The following is a 25,407-nucleotide window of genomic DNA, read 5'->3' as shown; positions in this document are numbered from 1 at the left end:
CCACTTACATCAGGGTACTTCGAGTCTGAGTCGCCATTTTCTCATATGGAAAGTGAGGATGACTGTGGTAATACTTACTTACTTACCCTTTACCGGCCGGAGGAGACTGAGTGGAAAGTATTCAATGGCTTATTGTACATGGAGACACTTGACAGAGCACTTGACAAATATGTTCTAAGTGCTGCCGTTACCATCTTTAAGTAAGCAAACAGCAGACTTGTGAAGATGAACCTAGAGCTCCTTAGGGCCCTGGGGCAAACATTTCACACAAGTCAAGCCGGCTTCCTGGTCTACTTGCCAGTGGGAAAGATAAGGATGAAAGACCACCTGCCAAGACGACAGTGCCCGTTTCAGGTATCTAAAGAATATCTGTAAAAACCTAAGAGGCTGGAAGGTGTTTCTGAGAAACAGATAATGTTTCCAAAGATTTCCTCAAAATGTGTTCCACTAGCTATTACCAAGAATTTGGAGAGATCAGTGTGGGAATAGGTTTCCTCACTCAGGCCTCTTCTGAGACCTTAAAAATGAATTTCCAGTGTGGATGTGGGATAGAGGATGTGCCGTATTTATTTAATAACGGAACCCCTTTTCCACAGAGCATCTGTCAGGGGTTTCATGGAACATACTTTGAGAATTAAACTCTCCAGTCGGGCACAAGGTTAGATGGGCACACAGACCAGCTGAAAAGGGAAACGAGAATACTTCGCTGACATTCAATCCAACAGTCAACACCTGCTGGACAGTTTGGAAAAAGGAGAAACCCATTTTTTCACCATGGTATTGAAACAGTGTCACATTTTCCCTGAACCACCCTAATTCCAGACCCTCAAGATCCACCAGCCATGCAACCCCGCACTCCACAGTCACATACGTTAAATCTACACTTTTATTTTTTGTTCCAAAATGTGCTTTTACTCTCAATGAACTTGAGTAAGTCAGTCCAGGACCACCACCTCCCCTTTAAAAACAACAACAACAACTACAACACACGCACACATACACACATGCCACCCTCCAACCAGGTGAAAAATCCCCGGCGATTAGTCTGTAACAAATATTGACACGAAGGGGAAAAAAAGCATGTTGAAATGTATTAGAATCAGAACCTGTACAAAAAAAAAAAAAAATTAAAATATAACCTGAAACAGTCAAGTTCAGAAAGGCCAGTCAAGTCCTTTTCTCTTGCCAGGAGAATGCCGTCATCAGAGGGCCCTGGGTCATCAGCCAAGGAGGGGCAGAAAGAGAGAAACAGAAGCAGCAACAGGTCCTTCACCAGACAGAGGGGCCTGGGCACTGCCATCCCCAGCACGGACACAGCCGGGAGGGATTAAAGATCTCGGGAGGGCAAGTGTCGGCAGACAGTCCCGGGTGGCAGCTGGGGCCTTCGCACCGAAAACCAGTCTGAGTGGTCAGGGGCGGCAGGAAGCGCGGCCAGCAGAGAACACCAACCCGGAAGAAACTTCTGCCACCCAGCAGACCCACAGCGCCCTCCACTGGTGCTCAGATTCCAGAGGTTAGTGCTCCCAATGGATGAGAGATTGGAGCTGGGCTTAAGAGGCTGAAAACCCGCAGGTTTAGTAAACATAGCCCAGCATCACATCCCTCCGTGGCCTGATCGGAGCTGCCAACAAGGGATAAGGCAGGAGAGGGGAAACAAAGCATTTGATACCTGGCTAGAGATCACCTGCACCAGTGTGGGAGCTGTGGTACATGGGCTGGAGAAGGCACACCCCCCTCCTCACGCAGAGAGGGGCCTCCTCCGCAGTCATCCCTGTGGGCCGGCTAAAGCTGCCTCCGGCTTATGACCAGCCTGACAAAATGACATGGAGCAAAAGAAAAACTGGGAGGGAGACAAGCCCTTACACAGAGACGAGAACCTCCTGGAGGAAAGCTGGGCAGTGTCTGACCCTGTTGGGATGGCATCAGTGGAGCCCCTGAGTCTGAAGGAACTGGGGGAGGAGGGAGTGGGTGAGGGAAGGATTAACGGTTCTTCTGGAACAGTACCAACAGGGTGGGAGGCGCTGGTGAGGGGACGGGCAGGTCTGGAACTCACTGAAGGTAGAGAGGGGAGGAAATAGGCCCTTGGTGTCCCCTCCCCACCTGACCCAGGCCTGGTGAGTGCCAGCTGCCCCAGCCGGCCCTAGTGGCGGCTGGAGACCAGACCTTTCACTTTGGACATCTTCTTGGTGGGCTGCCTCTGCTCAGCGTGAGGGGGACACTCCCGTTCAGCCAACTGCTGCTCCATCTCCTGAGCCGAGGAGGAGGCGGTGGCTTTTAGTGTCTTCTTAATGTTGGTAACCTGGAGGGAGACACAGGATTAAGGTGCTCAGCCTCTAAGTGCCAGAAACTCACTGAAACCTGTTCTCATTGTACTGGGGGCCACCCAGGGAAGAAACCAGAATCCTCTGCAAGAAAATCTGAGATTATCTTCAGAAACCCAGATGAGGAGAAACAAGCAGGGGCCACTCATAGAAGATATGTTGAAATGAATCACGCAAAAAAAGGAACTAACACTTTCTTGGTTGAAAAGAGGGAATACGGGGCGCCTGGGCAGCTCAGTCAGTTAAGCATCCGACTCTTGATTTTGGCTCAGGTCATGATCATGCGGACAGCATGGAGCCTGCTTGGGATTCTCTCTCTCCTGTCTTTCTGCCCCTCCCCCTGCTCGCTCGCTCTCTCCAAATAAACAAACTTAAAAAAGAGAGAATGAGAGAGGATAAGCCAGTGGAAGCGGACCATCTGACAAAGAGGTACAACACACCAGGTTAAAACGGCCTTAGAAACAAAAAGGAGGTCCCAAGAATGCAATAGTCAGCTCACCACTGGCTCATGTATGAAACTAAAAATACTTTCATAGGAACTTTGGAAATACAGCTCCATGAGCCTTCTGGAATAAACAACTAGTGGATGAAATTGAGCCAACCAAGTGACAAATGACGAAAACACAGCAAAAGGACTGACAGACAAGATTACGCTAGGTTTCAGCATACCTTTCTTCACTTAACAAAGGAGGGCTCAAAAATATTTAAGCAACTTCTGAACATTTTCCACATCGGAATACATGTCCTTGGTAACATCTGCATATTGTTATTACGAACGTGCTACAATTTTTAAGTTAGTTCCCAGTTTGCTTTGCACTTAGGTATAGCGCTGCTATGAACAGTCTCCTATGTTTACCTGTTCGTACTTGTGCGACCAGCTTTGGAGGGCATATTCCTAGAAGTGAGCTTTCCAGATCAAAGGGTTGGCACATTTTACATTTTAACAACTATCGTTATCTTGTGGAAACTCATTGCACCACCCTGTACTTCTACCAACTGTGTCCTCCTGTGTCTGTTTATATACACATTCCCCAACAGCTGCTCTGAAAGATCTTTTATGGGGCGCCTGGGTGGCTTGGTCGGTTAAGTGTCCGACTTCGGCTCAGGTCATGATCTCATGGTCTGTGAGTTCGAGCCCCGCGTCAGGCTCTGTGCTGACAGCTCAGAGCCTGGAGCCTGTTTCAGATCCTGTGTCTCCCTCTCTCTCTGCCCCTCCCCTGTTCGTGCTCTGTGTCTATCTGTCTCAAAAATAAATAAACGTTAAAAAAAAAATAAAAAAGATCTTTTATGCTTTTGCCCTTCAGCCAGATGAGAGGAAGAAAAATGGGAGGAAAAGCATTGGAAGGAAGAAGAGAAAGTAGAGATGTTTCCCCAGTTTGACGGCCCCCATGTATTCTGGGAAGCAGGCCTGGCTTGCTATAAAGAAGGGAACTGTCGGGGTCAAAAGTTCTCAGCAGTTAGACTACCAGGAGCTGGAATAAGAGGCAGTTCAACCCAGAGACAAAACAATGCTGTGACTGAGGCCAACACCAGGCTCTTGCAGATCTACCATCTGCAGAATGAGCCTTGCCTAGATTAAAGATCATCATTTATTTTGGTTTTTGTTGTTGTTTTGTGATGAAGGAACAGCCACGCCCTAAACTGATGTCACCTTGATCAACATTATAACCTTTCTGAAAGGAGGGTTAACAGAGGGCTGTGGGCTGGGACACTGAAGACACAGGGCAGCCTAAGTCAAGTGTGGCTTCGTCCTGTGTCCAGTCAGTCCAAGACATGCCATCTCGAACCCCAGGCGGCACACCTCCCAGGGCGTCACTGCCTGCTTTGGGATCTCTTGTTCAGGAGAGTTACTTGGGGATAGAGTAGAGAAGAATCTGAAGCAAATGGATGGCCTGCCACTTTTATCTTGTAAAAGAGATATTTAGGTTTTGTTTTATTTCAAGGCGTATTTTGGCTGCCAAGGTAGGTCCACCAATTAAACCTGTTGTGGCCGCGTGGAACAATCAGGACAAGTCCACTTCCTCTTTCACAGAGCCACCCTTCAAGTGATGGCAAACATCCCAATGACTTGTCTTTTTTGGCCTAAATGTCCCTGGCCCCTTCCAATTTTCTTTGAGTAGCTAGTTGGCAGGACATCACATCTCATTTACCAGATGACCTAGAGTTTGTCAAGCCCTATAAACCATGGGCCTCAGAAACTTTCAAATGGGACTGTACCCGCTAACAAGACTACAGCCTAACTCCATCAGAGACTTTAAATATTCAAGCCAAAGGAGGGAGAAGAGCCTCCTGGGGGAGGAAAACTTTTGGCTGTGGGGCAAAGGTGGACGAGAGGAAGCAGAGTCACAGCTGGGAAGGTCAAAGATGAGGAGAGCGGGGAGTGGTGAGAATGAGCCTCCAGGAGGAAGCAGGGGCACCCTGTACTCTGGCAGCTGCCAGACTCAAGATCCATCACTAACTTAACCCCCTGGGATTCTCTGCAGAATGGAAAGCAGCTTACTTTGCCCAGTTACGGTTTATCACCTACATGCCTGGAACACAGCCTATTTTGTGAATGTAGCAAGAGCTATACGCTGACATTCCATAGAACATCAGACATAAGCACATTCAAATGTAAAGAAAGATACATTCCAAAATCAAATATAAATGAAAAGGTGTTTCGTGTTGTTTCAACTAATCATTACCTCCCCTCCAGATTGTTGGCTGCGAGATAAGGAAATAGCTCACAATGTTAATGTTCTATCTCCCCCAGGTATGCTGGAATTGTAACTAATATGTATCACTTCTGTGAAAGGCAGAAAGGAGAGAAGATTCCTAAGCAGTTTATGATGGGACTGACTTCATTAATAGGGAAGGCTCTCAAAACTAATATTCACCAGAAAAAAAGCTGCTGTTATAAGATTGGGGGGGGGGGGGAAACATCAAGTTTTTCCCTCTGAGAACAAGCAATCTAATTTAAGGACAAATAAAAGATCAACTTAGTTGAAAAAAATGCCCAAAAAAAGTTGGGTTAAGGGTAACAGAAGCATAAGTACAAGCAGAATATGACAGAATTACACATTCATTCTTAATAGATTTGTTTTCAAGTCAACAAACTGGGATGCCTGGGTGGCTCAGCATCTGACTTTTGATTTTGGCTCAGGTCATGATCTCATGGTTCCTGGGATTGAGCCCTATCGGGCTCTGCACTGACAGCATGGAGCCTACTTGGGATTCTCTCTCTCCCTCTCTCTGTCCTTCCTCTGCTCATTCTTGGATGTACACGCTCGCTCCCTCTCTCTCTCAAAATAAAAACAAGCAAACAAACAAAAAACAGCTAGCCTTCCATGTGCCTTAAGCTGGGGAATGATCAATAAGTATCCTACACAGATTATGCATTTACTGAATGGAAAACTGACAAGGCTCTGGGTTTTGACCATGTTCCTTCTCTCCTCATACTGGTCTGTTCCAGGTTTTCTAAAAGACTGTTAAGTCAGTAGACTGTTTTAATTGGTGGTGGAAGTGGCCTTGGTATTTTTCTCAAATTTCTTTCTCTCAAAATTTAATTAAATTATCACCGCCACCTGGTGGCAGCATCAGGCTCTGCCAGCAGGAGTAACCTCAGCTGTGGTTTTCCAACAAATCCACATGCACAGGTCCTTTTTTTTTTTTAATGTTTATTTATTTTGAGACAAAAACAGAAAACATGAGTGGGAGAGAGCAGGGGGGAGAGGGAGGAGAATCCCAAGCAGGCTCCATGCTGCCAGTGCACATCCTGACGCGGGCTACATCTTTGCAAACCGTGAGATCGTAACCTGAGCCGTAATCAAGAGCCAGATGATTCACCTACCTAGCCACCCAGGCGCCCCTCTCTTTTTTGTTTTAATATCTGTAATTTAAGGAACCCACACTGTTCTCAAGTATTGGTCATGGCCCAACATTAGTCAGTGCCTTCTTTCATCAGATGCCATTTGTCACAGAAATAAACTTGAACCACTCAAAATTCTAAAATTAATATCATTCATTTTTGCTAGTGACCACACTCCAAGCCCACCACCTACCGCACTATGAGCAACAGTCTGGGCACAATGGGGCAGCCAGCTACTAACCAGGTTACAATATGGTTTGCTTCACACAGGCCACCCCAAGTCAGGTGGGCACGGTTCACCTCCAAACCTCATGTTTCCACGGTTTGATTTACAGAGAAGTATCAAGGATAGGAGAGAGTGCTCAGCCCTTCCTACTTTGCTGAGACATCAATCTCAGCTCAGAGAAGAGGTCACCATATTTAAGAGGGGAATTATACAGATTAGAGAAACAGCAGGCTTTCTATCCTAATTGTATATGTTGTTGGCTAGTGCTAAATTAAATGTAGTTCACACTTCTATAGCTAGAAGTAGGGTTAAAAATTAATGTACTGAACCAATTCACAGACTTGGTAGGTATGTACCTACAAGCATGTAGGGGGCTGTGTGTATCCAAAATAAATTTGTTCTAGTTCATGGAAAGTCTAGTTCAGCAGTCCACCGACACACAGGGTGTACCAGAAATATTCAGTACAACAAACATTTCAGCACCTACTACGGGTCAGGCATGTGACAAAGAGATGGTCTTACATAGACAAGAGAAGTTTTATTTTCAAGGAATACATATAACAGAGTAAGGGAAATCTTCAAATTCCACGAGTCCCCCTTTGAAACCTGACTGAGACTGGGTGGCTCAGTTGGTTAAGCATTCGACTTCAGCTCAGGTTCATGATCTCACACTTTGTGGGTTCAAGCCCCATGTCAGGCTCTGCGCTGACAGTACACAGCTTGCTTGGGATTCTCTCTCTCTCCTTCTCTGTCTGCCCCTCACCCACTCACACTTACTCTCTCTCAAAATAAATAAATAAACTTACATAAAAAAAAAAAAAAAAAAAGAGGAGCGCCTGAGGGGGGCTCAGTCAGTTAAGGGTCCGACTTCTGCTCGGGTCATGATCTCACAGTCTATGAGTTCGAGACCCACATCATGCTATGTGCTAACAGCTCAGAGCCTGGATCCTACTTCGGATCTGTGTCTCCCTCTCTCTCTGCCCCTCCTCCGTCTGTGCTCTCTCTCTCTCTCAAAAATAATGAAAGAAAGAAAGAAAGAAAGAAAGAAAGAAAGAAAGAAAGAAAGAAAGAAAGAAAGAAAGAAAAAGAAAAGCACATCTACATATTTCTTATGTTTCTTAAGTATAACTCTGGGTCCCATTCTGCCATACTCTTGGCCACCTGATTTATAAAACCCATTAAATAACATTAACACTTCAACCTCCATCGCACTAGAAAAGGACTTTAAATGCTAAAATTTTTCTTATGGGCTCCAAATTCTGAGGTCTCCCTACAGGTGTCCCGGCCACAGGCACACAAACTCCCATTAATCCAAAGGCTAGAGCCTATGTCTTTCGGACAGGTTAAAAGTGTCTGGAACAACCAGGTGTCACTAAAACCACAATCACACACTTTTAACTTCACTTGTTTTTCACCTGCCAAATGTTTTCCCTTTCTTCCTTTTTCAATATGAAATCTATCATGCATGTCAAAAGGTTATCACACGTATAGTTTAAAGAATAAAATGGACGCTGTGAGCCTATCACACGGCTTTAAGAAGCAGAACAGAACGAGGGCCTTGAAGCTCCATGCGCCCCTGCCCCCTGCCCCCCTCCTCCATCCCGCCAGCTAACCACCATCCTCTCACCCATCTCGAAGACCTATCCCCAAACTCGTTTCTTTTACTCCACAGCTGCAGAATGCATGTGTACTGCGGAAGGACAGCATTCTCCACTCTCCAAGCCTGCTCACCCTCTGGTAACCAGGAATCAGAAAGGAGACAGAGAGCATCAAAAGCAGGGACCATGTCATACTCATCTCTACCCCACTAGCCCAGTGCCTATCTGTTGGTGTCTGTTTCATCTACGCCAAGAATCGCAAGATGAAGGAGCAAACAGGGATACCCTGGAGCAAGTAACAAATGTTCTCTTCCTTACCTCGGCCTCTACCTGCTGCTGAGTTCGGCTGTGGTTCTCCTTGTACTGGTTGGCTCTCAGAACTTGCTGCTCGATGCCCAGCAGAACTGCTTCGCAGCCATCACACCTACAAAGGAGATAATGGGCTCTGAGCCACAGAAAGGTCTGGGAGCTCTCCACCAGCCTCCAAAATCTCCCTCCCTAACCCCTTATGGGGACTTCCTTTAACACCCTGTCTGCCAAGGAGGGCTCTTGTGCTTCACTCCTTCCAAGACCAGTGTTTCTGAATACAAAACACAGGGCACCTGGAGACAAACACGGAGGATGTGGGATGGTTTCCTAGAACACAGCTTGAATTTCAACCTTTGTCTCCAATGGGAAAGGTTTACAGAATGTGCCCTTAAAGAGATTAGGACAGCCCTTACAGGTAGAACAGATTCACCGCTTTTCTCAAAGGAAATAATGATTTTCTAAAAGCCTCCCATTTTAATTTTTTTTTTTCAACGTTTATTTATTTATTTTTTTGGGGACAGAGAGAGACAGAGCATGAACGGGGGAGGGGCAGAGAGAGAGGGAGACACAGAATCGGAAACAGGCTCCAGGCTCCGAGCCATCAGCCCAGAGCCTGACGTGGGGCTCGAACTCACGGACCGCGAGATCGTGACCTGGCTGAAGTCGGACGCTTAACCAACTGCGCCACCCAGGCGCCCCAAGCCTCCCATTTTAAAGATTGCCCCTCTCCTCAGAAGTTTGTTACTTCCTAATTGCCATCCCCCTTATTTCATTCCCCAACTTTTTATTTTGAAAATGTTAAAACCTAAAAAAAAAGTTGAAAGAACAGTACAATACCCATTTACCCTTTACCTAAAAGTCAACAGGTGCAAACATTCCGCCATATTTGGGGTACTGTCCTACCTAACAATTTTAAATCTAACTCAGTGCTTTAACATAAGCTTTAAGAACCTGGACTGGCAAACATCTTGGGATGGGGTTAGGATGGCACCTCTAGGTGGAAACACAGTGAAGCTAGATTATGGATGTGAGAACAGTGTCAGCCATCTCAAAGATGGAGTAAGAGCCAACACTGGTAGGGCTAGAGGCCTGGATTGTACTCCAGCTAGAGCACTTCCACACAAGGGGCGTTTTCTAAGTTTTTTTCCCCATTTACTCTGATTGAAGACTTTTACAGTATTTTGAAAGTTCCTGCCTGTGTAAGGAAGGTGTTTGGGGTCATAACGGGGACAGAACCTGGGGTAAAGGGTAGACGACACATACCCTGGGTTCCAATAGTAGCTGAAGGAGGGAAACTTGGGGGGCTCTGAATGTGGGGTGGGGGTGGGGAGTCAAAGCTGAGCCATTCATGCCTGTAAAGTTTCAGTCTGTTTTAAAGAAGACAATTCCAGGGGTGCCTGGGTGGCTCAGTTGGTTAAGCATCCAACTTCAGCTCAGGTCACGATCTCACAGTTCATGAGTTCGAGCCCCATGTTAGGCTCTGTGCTGACAGTGTGGAGCCTGGAGCCTGCTTCAGATTCTGTGTCTTCCTCTCTCTCTGACCCTCTGGCTCGTGCTCTGTCTCTGTCTCTCTCATAAACATTAAAAAAAAAATTTTTTTTTACATGAACAAAAAAATAAAAAATAAAGAAGACAATTTCCCTACCCCTTGCACAAAGCTTGAGTGCTCTGCTTCATGATCTCCAACAACACCACGTGCCTGCTTGGGGACATGCTCTCCTGACCTCCAACTACGCCCTAACCCTGCCCTCCTTCAAAACTCAGCTAGAACCTCTTCTCCAACTAGTCCCATGTAGCTTTGTAAGCTCCAAATCATTTCAATAACTCCATAACAAATCCTTCTAGAACATGCAAAGCTATTGCAAACATCAAATCCTATTAACATAGAAAACATGCAAAAACAAAATAAAATACAGAACATGCAAACGCCCCCCTTCTTTTTACATACCAGAAGTTATCAAACAGTCTATGTGTACATCTTGTGTTCCAACTTAGAATAACCCATTCTTTGTCTTCATGATCCCTCACAATGTTTTGCCAACACTAGCCCAAGGTTACTGATGCTGAACATGGGTTCTCTTATCCAAGGAATCTGATCAACACTAACTTCCTGAGCTTCATCAAGCTCAGAGGCTGAGTTTGCAAAGCACTGGATCCACGTCAGAAGCCAGGTCTCAGAGGCTCCAGCTGCCAAGACTACCATTCAATAGTCCCCCCACTGCAACAGGACAACCAAGGCCCTGGGAGGCCTGCAGTGACTCCTGCTGCCACACAGCTTTAGTCACAAATGCAGCCCAACCCCCTGGCTTACTGTCCCAAGGCTCCAGCTCCCATGCAGCCCCAGCTGACACTGGAAGACATTTCCCCAAGCAGAGCACGAATGGCACACCCCTCCTTCTTTCAGCCTCACCATTCATGCAAGGTCTTGACAATATTATTGATATCCTTCTTTCGGATGTCACGGCCAATGCAAAAATCCACTTCCAGCAGCTGGTTTCTCTGGTCCAGCTTGCCCTGGATGATGTCAGTATAGACAGCCTCAATGATGAGGTCTTCCAGTTCCCGGAGATTCCGCATCTCCAGGTCCTTCAGCAGCACGGAGTAGGGGATACACTGTAGATAAAGCCATGTGATATTTACAAAAACTGCTGACAAGCACTAAAGAAAATGCAGGTGTACACCTGCCTCGGGGCTTTGGGAAATGCAGTCTGGTTGTAATTATTAACATCTATGGCAATAAGACATGGATAAATGAGCTGTGAGACCTCTAGGAGCCAAACAAGACCCAGAGCCTCTAGGAATGCATTCTCCTAGATTCTCTACCCCTGGACTTCACCCAGACTTTAGCTTTCATGTTGTGAAGCACTCTTAGAAAGTGTCCGAGACAAGAAAGGGAAATACTCGGTGGGTGCCACTCTGCCACCTTCTGGAAGCTTGCAGACTTGACATAAAATGCCAGATCATCAAAAAACTCCAAACAATTTCAGACACTGGAGAGAACTGGCTGCCTGCCCAGGAAAGCACAAGCAAAAAACATTTGCAAGCTAACATATCCACCTACAGGTAGCCAGTGGGTACTGCATCTGTTTTCTCAGACTTGAAACCAATGTCAGTGCCCCAACAACAGTCCCTTACTGGGGTACACCAACATCTTGCCTTTCTCCAAGACAACTGTGTATCTAAATATCCACTTTTGTGGACACATCGCTACTAGTATGGAAATTAACACAGCAATCAAATCTGCAAAATCAGACAGGAGGAAGAGGTATATAAAAAAGAGAGTAACAGCAAACACTGCTAGGGAGATTTTTAATAACTAAAGGTATAGATGGGTTTATAATGACAGGTTGCAGAAATAGGAAAAAAAAAAGTTACTCCTAAAATTTGCTACACTTGGGAAGTCCATGATCAGGACAAAAAGAAAGATCAGGTCCTCATTTCCTAACAAAACAGCCATCCCACCTGAAATGCCAGGCTGAGAATCAGAAATTTGTGACTAGACCAGGGAAAATGATCTCAGCAACTGAAATGGCAATGCAAGAACAAATCTACATCTCTCAAGCTCAATCACAAAGGGGAAATGTAAAGGGCAAACCTCTTCTGATGGCAAAGCACTACAAAAACTTTGACAGTTATGCCAAGGTTGGGTAGAGAGCCAAAATCAACTATAAATTAACGGAATCTGGATCTTCTTTGTTAACGGCTATGAGAAGCTGGCTGCAAGGCCTTTTCTAAATTGAGTGGGGCAGAGACCTCAGAGAGATGATGAAGTAGTTTTCTTACAGAAGGTTAGGGTCTAAAGATAGCATTTAACGCAAAAATCCAGCTCAGTATAATTAACCTTGACAATCCCCAGAAGGCCACATATTAAAAACCTAGTCTCAGTAAGTCCAACAAAGCCAGTTTTTCCTCCAGCACTGGAACAATTCACTGTGCACTGAGCAACAGATGGAAGTGGTTAACCTGCCTTGAGATGTCCTGCTGTTTGAAAAACTATGTCTCCCTTTAGTACAGCAAAATGCTCACACGGAGTGAGTCACCACAGCATGCCAGAACTGAGACCCGCTGATTCACAATGTCTCCTGGGCATACTTTTCCTGAATGAAACGGTGAGTAGTTGTCTAATTGTTATCTTTTCTTCTTTTGTCCTTTGCCAAGCAAATTTTATGCATTTATGACATGACTACTGTGCACAGCTGGCAGCTCGCACACTGATGCCAGTGCGACACCCGCCTAAGGGTGAGGAGCAAGACAGGAAGGAGTTCAGGACTGTACCTTCATTCTCGACGCCAAGCTCACGATGGTTAGGTGCTTCAGCTTGTTCTGCTGAGCTGTGCTCAATTCTGGCAGGCTCTCCTTGTTGGCTGCTCAGTCCCACCCACCACAAAAATCAAGACACAAAATAAAATTAGAATTTCTTTACCGAACAAGCTTACCAACTCCCCACATGAAATCTACTATTGATTCACTGTCATGACTCTGCACTTATTCATGAGACAAATGTTCCACGAGCACCTCCTGTCTTCTTTGAAAGACCATGTGCTCCTGAAAAGCCAGGCATGAATGCACAAAATGACAGGACAATCATCTTAATCTATCTGTTCCCTTTGTGACATTCAACGAAGCTCAACATGTCTTCACTGGGAATCTGTTACGTGCAATGCACTGTCCTAAGTGATTCAGAGACATCAAGGATAAAATAGATGGGCTTTGTCAGGGCTGCTGCACTATACAACCCCAGGGATAATAACCACCAGACTCGTGCAACTCAATGGCCTTGGACTTGTCCTCAGTCTTACAATCAAGTATTTCAACAGCTACAAGTCCAAGACAGAAATACTACAAGAAAGGTACAAACCACCAGAAGAGAGCCAGAGAGTGAGGAAGAGGAGGAGAGGCAGAAAGGGAGAGAGAGGGAGGCAGGGGAGAAAAGGAAAGAAACAGAAAGGGAGAGAGCAAGTGAGTACAATCACATTGAGGAGGTACAGGAAAGGAAAACAAAGATGGAATTTGAGATGAGCTTTGAAGACTGGGAAAAATTTTAGTAATAACAATAATAATAATAACAGCAGCAAAGGCAGCAGCAAAGACCATGTGTATACACACACATGCAGTTAATCCTTCACAACGACCTCGCAAGATAGATCCCAAATGCCTTCAATTCCTTATCTGTAATCCTGGATTCCAAAAAGGTGAATCCAAACTGATTTTTTTCCTTGAGCATGGTGCTGAAATTCATCTGGTGGCAATTCCTGACCTGAATTGATGCAGGCTTTTAATCCTACTTGTTGTAAGTATCCATTTGTTTAGCTGAAAAACTGAATGTGTTTTGACTACAGGTGCTGTCCACGTCTTGAAGCATGTTCCATAAAAAGGTGTATGTGTATCATATTACCTCTTTAGAGTCCCCAAAATTCTAAATTCTGAAACATCTAGCCCAAGGAGTGCATGTTCAATTGGATTTTTCCCCGATCTTTCAAATTATTAGTAATCCAATCTAATTTTACCCCAAGTTGAGATAAAAATATTGACTAGAAGGCGCCCAAGACATCATCCTTGCCCTCTTTCCCTCTCCGTCTCCCAACTTCCCATTCCTGCTCACCAGTGCACCTCACAAGCCCACAAAGCTTCAGCCCTGAAATTCCTTGGAAACCAAATAGAGTGACATAAGTAAGAAAAGTCTTTGGAAGATCTTAACCAACTCACCTATGTAATCTGGGTATGTTCCATAGGCAAACAGGTTCAGCAACTGCAAATATGCAGCATTAGCTCCTTCTGCAAGCTGAGGAAGAAAAAAAAAAAAAAAGAGTTCACAGACGTCTACCAGTCACTGCAGGGTTCAAGCAAAGGGTGATGATCGTGTGCCTCAGTTGACTGTTTCACTAGATGGTCCCTGAGGTTCCTTCCAACTCTGATTCTTTGGAAAAAAATAAAATTTAATTTTAAATTTAATTCTTCTCTCTTAACATGTTTTATGCACTGCACAGCATGCCCAAGTAACTACTTCTGTCTGTCCATCTCTCTCTCTCTCTCTCTCTCTCTCTCTCACATACACACACACACACACACACACACACACACACACACACACACAGTAGTTAGTGCTGGAAGCAGTGCAGGTTTTCTCAGGATTTCCTTGCCATTAAAACAAAGAGTGGAGCAGCCTTGTCTACATACCAGGTTGGCGGGTACAACACTAGCCACTATCAGTCCAACCTGAACAAGGTGTAGGGCAGGTTCCGAGGTTCGGGACCACACAAGTAGAAGGCGCGCTAGGAAAGATTAGCACAGCATAAAATGTAACACAAGAGCCCAGGCGGGACAGGAAACCACAATATCAGGCAGCTTCAAATAAAAACGTTCACTAAAATTACTTATTCCTCACTAAAATGGCAAAGAGTCATCTGTGGAAGTAAAACAGAGATACTAATCTGTCTGGAACTGCTCTGCTCTGTTGTTGGTTAACTGGGTGTTTCTTTTACTTACAAATGTGTACCTGTTACTCCATAAACTCCATATACCAAACTCCATAAAGTAGTACCCAAGGAGTATTCTGTGGACACTGACAGTAATACTACTTAATTTGACCTATCTTTTTATTGGGACACCTGGGTGGCTCAGTCAGTTAAGTGTCCGACGTTGGCTCAGGTCACGATCTCTCAGTTCTTGAGTTCAAGCCCCGCGTCGGGCTCTGTACTGATGACAGCTCAGAACCTGGAGCCTGCTTCAGATTCTGTGTCTCCATTCTCTCTGTTCCTCCCCAACTTGCTCTCTCTCTCAAAAATAAACATTAAAAAAAATTAAAAAGAAAATAAACTATCATTTTATTTTATTTTATTTTATTTTATTTTATAAGTTTATTTTGAGAGAGAAAGTGCGAGCAGGGGAGGAAGAGAGACAGGGAGAGAAAGAATCCCAAGCAGGCTCCACACTGTCAGCACAGAGCCTGATGTGGGGCTCAAACTCACAAAACCGTGAGATCATGACCTGAGCTGAAATCAAGAGTCGGTCGCCTAACCAACTGAGCCACTAAGGCGCCCCTAACCATCTTTAAAAAAAAAAAAAAGGTTCCAAGAACTACATCCATAATTTCAGATCACTGAAAAACTACTAGTGTTCCCAGCTCACATACAGAAAAACAAACAAACAAAAACCAAACTGTGGGGAGATAGAGGTGATTTGCTCAGCACCCGCATGAGAACTCTCACATCCTAATAACCTAGTCTACCCTATCAGGGTTATCAAGAACCTCTTGAGGTCCTGAATCAGAGGAGGAAGAGATCATCAAACCCAGCCCCTACTTTTCAGACAGATGATTACAAAACTAACCCTAAAAGACTATTTTCTCTAGAGTAGATACTCCAAAACTGCTCCCACTGGCCTAAATCAATGTCTTTCTCACTTTAATTTCCATCCATCTCCTCTTAGCCAATCTTCCTTAGTTACAAAACCACCACTTGACATATTCATTTAGGCTTGAACCTGAAGGAACATATTACCCCTTTGTCATCTCTTCTGTTGAAAAAATGATGAGCTATCAAACCATAAAAAGACACGGAAATTTAAGTGCATATCACTAAGTAAAAGAAGCCAATCTGAAACAGCTACATACTGTATGATTTCAACTCTACGACATTCTGGAAAAGTCAAAACTAGGAAGACAGTAGAAAGATCAATGGTTGCCAGGGATTAAGAGGGGAGGGAGGGATGAAGAGGCGCAAAAAGAGGATTTTTAGGGCAGAGAAATTACGCTGCATGACACTGTAATGGTGGACACATGTCATTACACATTTCTCCAAATCCACAGAATGTACAACATCAAAAGTGAACCCTAATGTAAACTACGGTGTTTGGGTGATAATGTGTCACTATAGGTTCCACACTGGCTAGGGATATTGGTAATGGAGGAAGCTATGCATGTATGAGGGCAGGGATATATTGAAAATCTCTATACTTTCCTCTCAATTTTGTTGTGAATCTAAAACTGCTCTAAAAAATAAAATCTATTAAAAAAAAACAAAAACCTAGCTTTAAAAATTTTTCTTCACAGGATTCCTTTTATATCACTGGTAAATTAAAATTTGACTATAAGCCAACTGTATGTCAAGCTATATATTAAGTGCTAAGGAAACAATGAGGAGCACAAGAGACCTTACCCTTACTGAGTTCACAGTCCAGTAAGCAAGGCTGACATTAAATAAAAATTCACAATTAAAAAATAAAAGCGGCTCTTTCGGTCTCCGGCTGCCATAGGGAGACAAGATGATGCAGGTCCATACATCAGCAATGGACAGCCACGGGGAACCGCTCCAGTTTCCTAATCAAGAGGAACAGCAGATGTGCAGCAGTGAGTCCCACAGCCTGACGGCCCACACCTCTCCTACGAGGGGCTGATTCACCACAAGGCTGTGGACACGGAGCCAGCAACTGCCAGCCAAGGTGTCCTAGTGGTCATGAAGTGAAGAACCAGTCGGCAAGAACCCACTACCTCCTATATGTGGACCACCCTCGACAAGAATGCCGCCCTCAGCAGCATGGTGCACACAGCAAGGCGCACGCAATCCACAAGAACGAGCACCACACAGATCTGTGTACGGTGGCCATCCGTAGAGCCAGCGGCCGTCCACAGAGCCAGTGGCCATTGGCAGCGCCAACACCATCCTAGGCAGCCAGAGGGAAGTTGTGATGGTGAAGAGCAAGCTCACCCACCCTCCAAGAGCTTCTGAGCACAATCCCCCAAATAATAAAGATGTCACCAGACTTTTCAATCAATTAGTCAACACAAAATTATCAATCAATAAATGTAAAAGTATCCAAAGTGAGAAGCAGAGATTGAAAAGTATAGGTTGCTTCACAACTCTCTGTTCTACCTGGTCATTCTTCACCAGTCTTCTCATTTTTAAGGCACGATAACCAAAATTAGATACCCAAAGTTTTAAGGACAACAATCAAAAAAAAAAAGTAAACAAAGCAAAAAGGACTACTTCCCAGCTTTTCATGTCATATTTTTTTTTACATACCAACTTAGCATAACATTGTCCTTTTCATCAGGACAATATATTCCTTCTACAATATATTCCTTCTTCGTGCCCAGCTCATTCAACAGCAACCATCTTCTGCTACGTATGTACCTGACCAATCTTTGTCTATATTTGCCCTAGAGGTTTTTGATCCCTGCAAATGCCTGAAACAACCTCTGTTAAATATCAGCCGGTGCTTATACTCTACTTTTCTTATTTATCAGGTTCAAATGGATTTTTCCCCTACCTTTCAAATTATTAGTAACCCAATCTAATTTTACCCCAAGTTGAGATGAAAATATTGACCAGAAGGAGCTCAAGACGTCATCCTTGCTCTCCTTTGCTCCCCGTCCCCCAAATTCCCATCTCTCCCTCAACAGTGCACCTCACAGGTCCACAGAGCTTCAGCCCCGAAATTCCTTGGAAACCTGGAGAATCACAGGAAGGTTTAGATCAAAGAAGACAGAGAAATTGTTTGGAAACTGCTCTTACCTCCTGCACATTGGCCAGCTCCAGCAGTTCTCCAAAGACATACACTCCAGGAGCCTCCAAGACTTGGCTTATGAGAGCAGTGAGGGCTGAGCCACTGGTACCTTTGGCTAGTAAAATAAACTGTTCTAGGAGGTTACTTGATGGTTTCTGTTCACCTGCCATTCTCTGGCCTTGAGATCTGTCCAAAAGAAAAGTGTTTCAGTCATTCTTCCTTCTCCTTTGCAAAGTCTATGCTTATTTAATGCCAGATCAGACATCAGTAATACTTTAATTTTATAGTATTTAAAAAGAGGGGCGCCTGGGTGGCTCAGTTGGTTGAGTGTCCAACTGCGGCTCAGGTCATGATCTCATGATTCGTAGGTTCGAGCCCCGCATTGGGCTCTGTGCTGACAGCTAGGAGCCTAGAGCCGGCTTCAGATTCTGTGTCTCCCTCTCTCTCTGCCCCTCCCCCACTTGCACTCTGTGGTGTGTGTGTGTGTGTGTGTGTCTCAAAAATAAATAACTAAAAATTCAAAAAGAAAAACAGCTCCTGAGTCCATATGCTACAGCCACAATGTGAGATGGACAGGGTTCCACCTAGAGTTAATGGGATTTTGTCCTTGCTCAAAGGTTTGAAACACGTTTAGGAAAAACCACTTCATCCCCATCTGGCCCTCTCCCAACAGCAAGCAGCACCTTCTAAGCCCTTAAACCTGACCAGACCCAAAGAAACACACAGGAGTTTCTCAGGAGCTGTTTTATCCACCTCACTTACAGACTCTAGTTAAGAGAGAATCTGGCCCGTACACAGAGGCAGCAGATGTAAGCAAAAGCAATCAGTTACAGCTTTCAGTGTATCAATGGAATCCCACCTACAGCCAGATACAAATGAGGAAAGCCACAAAAAGCAGACAAGACCTCTCATTAAGTCAAAGAAGTCATTTAAGCATAGAAAAAGAGAGGAAATCATATTGAAGATAAGCAACATATTCAAACTCAGAAAATACATGCTGTGTAAGTCCATAAGGAAAATCCCTCTATTTGACTTCCCACTGCCATATGATTTTACCAAACATGACTTCAGAATTTGTACAAAATCTCAAGAAAAAGGTTTGAGAAAACAACGAAGATACTGTACTGCAATCCTGAAGATATCAGGGAGGATGGCCCCTCAATTGTACAAGCCAATTACATGCTGGGTGTATGTGAACACACACTGCATACCTACACTGCAGGAGTCGACTACCCCTCCAAGAATGACACATTTTGGGGGTACTAAGACAAAAAGAAGAGAACAATTCCAAGAACTGTTTGGTGCAAGAGAAACTAAGTTTTCCTGTGGAGGCAGGCATAGAGAGCAGCAGCCCTTTCAGAGTAGGACAGAAACAATGATGTCGCCTCACTTAGGGTTACGTAAGAACGTCTCGTCGGAAACAGAAAAAGTGAAGTGCTAAGGGAATAAAAGTTGCTGAGGAGAAAAGAGGAAAGAGGAGAGGGATGGGGTAGGGTGGGAGAAGGCGGGAGAGAGGTGATGGTTAGGAGAGTAAAGAAAGAAAACCTCCCCTCCAAGCGGACACGTGTGGAGACTGAATGGAAAGGCCTGGGGTGGAGAGGGAGTGGAGAAAAGACATAAACTTCAGTCCCTCAAAAAAATTCCGGCCTAAGGCGCAAAGCCCGTAGGGGCAAAGAGGTAAGAAGACGCAGAGTCGCTTTTTTGTGAAGTGGGAGGGGCGGAGGAGGAGGGGAGATGAATTCGCGTCGTGGGGGGGCGCTATTTTGATGGACAGCAGAGGGGCAAAGAGGCAGCCTGTGGGGGTGGGGAAGCGAAAGCAGCCGCGGGTTAGGAACTGAGGGTCGCAGGCTGGGGTGGACTTCAAGGCGGACGGCGTGCTCCAGGCAGGGCCGCGGGTGCGGACTGAGGGGCCGCGGGGCGCGCTCCCCGGGGCGGGGCCGGAGCGGTGTGGCCGCGGGCTTTCCTGAGGGCTGGCGCTAAACCAGACGGCTGGGACAAGGCTGGCGCGCCGGGCTCCGCCCTCTCGCCAGCCCCTACCTACCCTCGCCACCTCTCCGTCCTCTCGGTCGCTGGCTCGGCCTCCCGGCGCCTGTCCGCAGGTTGTCAAGCGTCCATGATCGGCCCGGCGTCCGACGCTTTTCTGCCTCCGCCGACCCGTTGCCCTTGCGGCTCCCCCGGAAGCCTCCTGCCGCTGCACTCGAGTTCCGCCCACACTACGTTCCCCCCGCGGCGTAGGCGGCCTCAGATCTCCCGTGCGGCCTGGGCCTGGGCGAGACCGTCAGAGGCGGGTCGTAGCCCAGGAACCAGGTGGAGAGGAGTCCGAGGAGCGCAGCCTAGGGCAGTACTGGGGCCCAAACCGTCGCCATCACCATCCTGGGCCCGAAATTCACCTCTTTGGCCGAGCTACCCCTCAGGAGCTCCCTATGGCGACTGCGGCTACCCAGGGGTACAAAGACCTATTAAGTCTAACAACAGCTACCGCTTATTGTGCCAGGCGCGTACATTGTCTTGTTGAATTATCAAAACTCTATGGCCTGTAGCAGTAATCCGATTTTTCAGATGAGTTAACAAAGCTTAAAAATCCAAAAGCCAGTAAGTAGCAAAGGTTGCTTTGGAACCCAGGCTTCGGAAGCCAATGACCATATTCGTGACCTCTTCAGAATAGTTTTAAAATAAGCAAGAGACGGGTTGAGCCAACAATGGTTCTGTGAGCAAAATGACAGAGGTTGCGTTGCATTTGGTACTCAGCAACTCTCCCGGAAGATGGCTAAGGGATGCTAGGCAGCTGAACACTTAAGCTGGTTCCTTTAAAGCGTATACCACAGACTTTCGAGACTTGAAGAGCCCTGTTTGCCTTTGGTGAAACAGAGTGCAGAAATCAGACAGATGCAAAGGAACCTAGCACCAACTCACTGATCTATTCAAAAGATGTCTTGTTCTAATTTCTATGTTCTGGAAGATTTATATAAAGAGAAGACAAGGTTCTTGCCCTCAAACGGCTTCAATGTGGGGGCGCCTGGCTGGCTCAGTAGGTACAGCATGTGACACTCAATGTCTGGTGGTGAGTTCAAGTCCCACGTTGGGCATGAAGCCTACTTATAAAAAAAAAAAAAATTCAATGTGTTATGAGTATGCTAGGGAAGAGAAAGGCATCTTCCAGGCAAAAAGGCAAAAAAAAATTTTATTTTAAGGCAAAAAGTTGGCAGACCATAGTCACAGAGGTTTGCTCTGTGTAGCATACACTAATGCAGAAAAGAAACACGGAGTGTCTGGAACCCAAGGTTCAGGGGTGAGAAATGAGGGCTACAGACCCGGAGTCAGGTCATCAAGGGTCTTCTAAACCATATGCAAGGCACTATACCCAGCAAAAACCTTAATACAGCAAAGTTCCTACCTGGGGGAGCCCACAGCCCCTGAGACAGACAGACCTGTCTGGCTATGACAAACAGTTGCCATAGGCACCCTAGTGATAAGGCTCTCCTGCCTCTGCTCTGGGAAGAGGTGATTTGAGGCAGGGTTCTAGAGGAGATGAGGCTTGAGTTGAGCATGGAAAAATGAGCAAGAAAATCACAAAAAGGGTAAGCCATGGAAAGGAGTTTTTAATTTTATCTTAAGGGCACTGGGGAACTATTTAGGAGTTTTAACCTGTGAAGTGTGAATGATTGCCACTTTAGAATGATCACACTAGCTGCTATAGGAATGGACTGGCTATGCAAAGAGCTGGAGGCCAGGAAACTCTTGAGGGGATACAGTCTAGATAAAAGATTGTGAGGTCTTGAACAAAGGCAGTGGCAGTTGGGCGTGAAAAAGAAGGGATGTTGTTGGAGACATTTAGACCATAGAATCTATTGGACTGGGTGACCAGCTGAATGCAGGTATAGGGGAGGAGGATATTACCCAGGATTCTGGCTGAGTAGGCCAGACAGAGCTGTCTTGGAGGTGGTGTTAAGTGAATAGGGCTGCAGAAAAGAAGAGGCAAATTTGGCAGTGGAAGGAAAACAACTAAGTTCTGTTTGAGTTCATAAATATTCTGGCAGTGCCTCCACTTCCTCCAGAATAATGTCCAGACTCCAAGGCTGCAGTGAAAGCCCTTCTCAGTATGCTTCCCTCAACATTTCCAGCTTTGTCTCACCCCACCTTCCTACAGCCCAAACTCCAGGCCTTCCCATGCCCATCACAAGAGGTGTACCTTCCCTCTGACACCAGGGTCTATGCTGAAACTTGCTCTCTCTCTCTTTTTTTTTTTTTTCAACGTTTATTTATTTTTGGGACAGAGAGAGACAGAGCATGAATGGGGGAGGGGCAGAGAGAGAGGGAGACACAGAATCGGAAACAGGCTCCAGGCTCTGAGCCATCAGCCCAGAGCCCGACGCGGGGCTCGAACTCACGGACCGCGAGATCGTGACCTGGCTGAAGTCGGACGCTCAACCGACTGCGTCACCCAGGCGCCCCTCTCTCTCTCTTTTTAAAAAAGTTTTATTTATTTATTTTGAAAGAGAGCGAGAGCGAGAGCGAGCAGGGGCAGAGAGAGAGGGAGGGAGAGAATCCCAAGCAGGCTCAGCCCTGCCAGCATGCCCAGATGCCCCAGCTCTCTCTTCTTTTTTGCAATGCTCTTCCTTCATATTTGCCTGTTAAAATCCTACCAACCCTGGCGTGCCTCGGTGGCTCAGTCAGTTAGGCGTCTGACTCTTGATTTTAGTTCAGGTCATGATGTCACCACTGTGGGATCGAGCCCAGCATCGGGCTCTGTGCTGACAGCGTGGAGCCTGCCTGGGATTCTCTCTCGTTCCCTCTTTCTCTGTCCCTCTCCAGCTCACACGCATGTTCTGTCACTCGCTCATGTTCTCTCTCAAAATAAGTAAATAAACATTAAAAAAAATCCTACCAACCCTGTAGGCAAAGATTTCTTAAACTCAATGCAAAAAGGCACTAGTCATAAAAGAAAACACTGAACTATTGCACTCCATTAAGAATTGCTGTTTACCGGGGCGCCTGGGTGGCGCAGTCGGTTAAGCATCTGACTTCAGCCAGGTCGATCTCGCGGTCCGTGAGTTCGAGCCCCGCGTCAGGCTCTGGGCTGATGGCTCAGAGCCTGGAGCCTGTTTCCGATTCTGTGTCTCCCTCTCTCTCTGCCCCTCCCCCATTCATGCTCTGTCTCTCTCTGTCCCAAAAATAAATAAATGTTGAAAAAAATTAAAAAAAAAAAAGCTGTTTACCAAAGACACCAGTGTGAAACTGAAAAGGCAAGCCACAGACTTGGAAAAGATATTTGCAAAGCCTGTATCAGACCAAGCACTCCATACCCAAACTTTATAAAGAACGACAAATAAATAAGAAGACAAAAAGCCCAAACTAAAGAGTGGGCAAAAGACTTGAACAAGCACTTCACAAAAGAGGACATTCAGATGGTCAAAAAGCAAATTAAAAGGTGTTCAACACCAGAGACCATGTAAGAAAAAACTATAAGAGGGGCGCCTGGGTGGCGCAGTCGGTTGAGCGTCCGACTTCGGCCAGGTCACGATCTCGCGGTCCAGGAGTTCGAGCCCCGCGTCGGGCTCTGGGCTGATGGCTCGGAGCCTGGAGCCTGTTTCCGATTCTGTGTCTCCCTCTCTCTGCCCCTCCCCCGTTCATGCTCTGTCTCTCTCTGTCCCAAAAATAAATAAACGTTGAAAAAAAAATTAAAAAAAGAAAAAACTATAAGAGACCACATTTAGCCAAAATAGCTAAAATTAGAAAGACTGACAAGACCCTGTTTTGACAAGGATGAAAGACAACTAGAATTTTTTTACATTGCTGGTGAAGGCAAAATGATACAAACCCTTAGGAAAACTGGCAATATCTAATGTTGCTGATCATATGCATACTGTACAAGCCAGCTACTCCTCTCCTAGAAATGAGTGCAGTCTACAAAAAGGAAACGTATAAGAATGAGCATTGCAGCTTTGTTAATAAAAGCCAAAAACTGATAGCTGACAACCTAAATACCCATCAACAGAATAAATATCGCTACATACATACAATGGAATACTAGTAAGCAATTTTTAAAAAAAGTCTACTGTTACATATAACATGGATGAATCTCACAAAAATAACTGAACAAAAAATGCCACTTACTCTACATACTAAATGATTACATTTAAATGAAATTCAAGACAAAACTAATTTGTGGTAATAGAAGTCAGAAGAGTGGTTTTGGGGGTGGGAGGATGCAGTGCTGATTGCGGAGAGGCACAAGGGTGTTAGAAATCTTGATTTGGGGGATGGTGTATACATATGCAAAACCTGGGCCCTTCCTGCATATGCCATACCTCATTAACAACAACAAAAAAATTCAAGAGTAAGTTTTTCAGCAGAAAAAAAATCCACCCGTCCTTCAAATTCAAATGCCACCTCCTCCATCAAGTCTTGCCAGCTAGAATTAATCTTTCCACAGAACCTCTGTGGCATTCCGATGACCTTTCCCTTAAGACATTTATTGAAGCCCATCTTAAATCTCAGCAGAGTCTCCTTTTTTTCCTAACTAGATGGTTATCTTCCTTGTGGCAGTGACAATGCCTTTCACTCTTTACCGGAAACCTGAAAAGGCTTTTTGTTGAATTACATGGAAGGAAAAATTGGGTGGGTGAAAAGGGGACAGGAAGAGGAAGGAAGGCCTAGGAAAAGAGATAGGAGATCTCTAAGGAAACCTTAGCTTGCAGTACAATTTTACCTAGTTCCTGAACTGAAAGCACATTAAATGTCACCTTGAGCAACAAAGAACAAATCAAAACACCAAGTCCTTCCTAGACTGAAGATAAACATCACACTCCTTCACTTGCAGGAAATTCACCAAATAAATGCTTACTTAACCTCTGGGTATTTCAACCTGGATGGGGAAACTTCACCAAGCAGAATAATCACATAGCCATGCTGCTAAAAATATCGCCACCTTAGTGTGGTGTAAACAGCCCAGACTGCGGATCAGGAGACTTAGGGCCGAATTCTAACTCTATCCCAACTTGCTGTAGCCGGTGGACAATCTCTGAGCCTCTCTGGGCCTCAGTTTCCTCACATGTAAAACGACACGGGTTGGATTGGCAAATTTTCTTAATATCCCTTCCGGTATGGATATTCTGAGTATACAATCGATATCTCTCCCAGTCCAACGCAGCAGCACACCAGAAACCCCTGAAAAACAAGTAAAAAGCGCCCCAGACCAGCAAACAAGCACAATTTGAAGGAGTCATTTTGTTACATTATCTTCCATGGTTTAATCAGTGTTTTTGTTTGTTGTTTGCAGTCTTACCATGATTTGCAGGAGATTTCTGAGTTCCATGTAAACAGATGTTACCTCTCTGTGGGCTGTCATCTTCTTCTGAGAGTTAACGGGGTCTTCCCGCCTAGTTTCAAGTCTCCGAATTCAGAAACCCCCAAGGCAGAGGACGGTTTATGAATTTGCGCACACTGCGCGGCACACTGGAGTCTAAGTTACAGAGGAACGGGGTGCAGGGAATGCTGGGATTTGTAGTCCCTGGGCCTCTTTGTTGCGTGATGGGATCTGTGGTCCCCCGAGCACTCTCCTGGAATGCTGGGAAATGTAGTCTCTTTCGCATCGCCCAGTGC

General features: G+C 45.5%; 1 protein-coding gene across 3 annotated transcripts; it reads right to left on the bottom strand.

The window, feature by feature from the left end:
• Positions 1–542: 542 nt before the first annotated feature.
• On the bottom strand, positions 543–25,306 carry COPS7B (COP9 signalosome subunit 7B). Of its 3 annotated transcripts, none has more exons than XM_086719926.1 (7): positions 25,091–25,306; positions 17,814–17,991; positions 14,008–14,083; positions 12,577–12,665; positions 10,712–10,914; positions 8,311–8,416; positions 543–2,299 (listed from the first exon to the last, which is right to left on the bottom strand). In XM_086719926.1, the coding sequence occupies exons 2-7, from the start codon at positions 17,973–17,975 to the stop codon at positions 2,141–2,143; spliced, it is 795 nt and encodes a 264-aa protein (XP_086576052.1). In that variant the 5' UTR covers positions 17,976–17,991; positions 25,091–25,306; the 3' UTR covers positions 543–2,140. The 3 variants fall into 3 exon arrangements, with proteins under 3 accessions (XP_086576052.1, XP_025790673.1, XP_086576053.1); XM_025934888.2 differs by lacking the exon at positions 25,091–25,306 and adding an exon at positions 19,847–19,954; XM_086719927.1 differs by lacking the exon at positions 17,814–17,991.
• Positions 25,307–25,407: the final 101 nt, after the last annotated feature.

This window comes from Puma concolor, chromosome C1 (assembly GCF_028749965.1).
Source record: "Puma concolor isolate L17-30 chromosome C1, mPumCon1.1.hap2, whole genome shotgun sequence".
Taxonomy (NCBI): domain Eukaryota; kingdom Metazoa; phylum Chordata; class Mammalia; order Carnivora; family Felidae; genus Puma; species Puma concolor.
This window is presented reverse-complemented; position numbering and strand designations above follow the sequence as displayed.